The sequence below is a fragment of the Pygoscelis adeliae genome, unplaced genomic scaffold (assembly GCF_000699105.1).
Source record: "Pygoscelis adeliae isolate BGI_AS28 unplaced genomic scaffold, ASM69910v1 Scaffold913, whole genome shotgun sequence".
Classification (NCBI taxonomy): Eukaryota; Metazoa; Chordata; class Aves; order Sphenisciformes; family Spheniscidae; genus Pygoscelis; species Pygoscelis adeliae.
In genome coordinates this window covers 7,343-8,909 of record NW_008824398.1, presented here as the reverse complement: position 1 = coordinate 8,909, position 1,567 = coordinate 7,343, and the positions used below count along the sequence as shown (strand labels likewise).

Below are 1,567 nucleotides of genomic sequence, written 5' to 3'. Positions count from 1 at the left end.
GCAGAGATGCCTCCGTGGGGGAGCACAGCCCAGACCCACCTTCTTGTTGTTGGAGAAGACGTACAGGGCAAGGGGCTTCTCCCGACGGTTGATGAACTCAATGGCTTCGTCCACGTTCTTCACGGTCAGAATGGGGAGGACCGGTCCAAAGATTTCCTCCTCCATCACCTTTGACTCCGGAGAAACATCGGTGAGGATAGTCGGTGCTGCGGCAAACAGGAGGGCAGGAGACGGAGTGAGCAGGACAGAAGACGTGGTCAATCACAGGACCTCAGCCGGAGCACTGCCTCCGTTCAACACACACCGAGCAAACCAGGCACATACACAGCCCCCAAAAGGCACCTGCTACCACCTCCCCTCCCCAACAGCTGCCAGAAGCACCTATGAAGCAGGAAGCCTCATCAGCCTCTCCCCCGTGAGCGATCTTCTGCCCGTCCAGCAGGCCCAGGATTCTCTTGAAGTGACGCTTGTTGATAATCCTTTCATAATCCGGAGATGACTTCACGTCTTCCCCATAGAATTCCTGCCGAAGGGCACAGCAGAACCAAAGCGCTCAACAAACCTTCACAACAACCACAGCTCCAGGGCTGCAGCTACAAAACTCACACCTGGGCTGTAACGGGGACAACTCCCACAGCACGGGGAACTCCACGCTCACCTGCAGAGTCGCCTTGATGTTCTCCACCACTTTGCTCTGGATGGAAGGGTCACAGAGGATGTAGTCCGGGGCGATGCAGGTTTGCCCACAGTTCATGTACTTTCCCCACGTTATCCGCCTGCGGGAGAAAGGGAGATGGTTTCTCCACGGTCAGTCCCTTCCAGCCCCCACAGCCCAGCCAACAACGCCTGAGCGACACCCGCAGCCTGGGGACAATGGCCCACCGAGGGCTTGCAACAGCCTGACCTGCAGGCGACGGCCAGGTCACAGTCCTTGTCGATGTAGCAGGGGCTCTTCCCGCCCAGCTCCAGGGTGACGGGCGTCAGGTGCTTGGCCGCCGCTGCCATCACGATTTTGCCCACTGTGGAATTGCCAGTATAAAGGATGTGATCGAATCTCTGCTTCAGCAGCTCTGTCGTCTCAGGTACTCCTCCAGTGACCACGGGGTACAGCTCCTGCAGGGCAAACAAGAGCCTTACAGTTACCTTGATTTAAAGCAAATATGTATCAAGGGAGCAGCTCTGCATGGGGCAGACTCACTTGTGAGCTTCATTAGGATCTGGACAAAGGATAGCGATAGCAGAGACAAGCTCTGCTCCTTCCCCTGAAATGAAGTTTCACTTGCCATATTGTGCCACATGAACTAAAAGAAGTGGAGGTTGAGGCCAGGGCTGAGTCAGGCTGTGGACCTACTCCCACACATTAAGACCAAGGGCGCATATGACCGCCAGGCTCTCCTGAGGGCTGTCTCCTTCCTCAGCTCTCACCCCTCGCTTAGACAAAGCACTAACTCCCTGGAGGAAACCACACAGTGGGGCCCTGCTGTCAGAACAACAGCCTCAGTGACACAGCGCAATGGATGTCAGAACTGCCAGACAAGTGGAGGAGAAACACCACCTCCTGCTCTTG

At 56.2% G+C, this 1,567-nt stretch overlaps 1 protein-coding gene across 1 annotated transcript in view; it reads right to left on the bottom strand.

Moving 5' to 3' along the window:
- Positions 1–1,567, bottom strand: part of LOC103913706 (fatty aldehyde dehydrogenase-like) — a 5,718-nt gene that overhangs the window by 2,957 nt on the left and 1,194 nt on the right. The window contains 4 exon segments of the mRNA XM_009320237.1: positions 36–206; positions 382–523; positions 659–776; positions 905–1,113. Of these exon segments, the coding sequence (XP_009318512.1) occupies positions 36–206; positions 382–523; positions 659–776; positions 905–1,113 (640 nt within the window).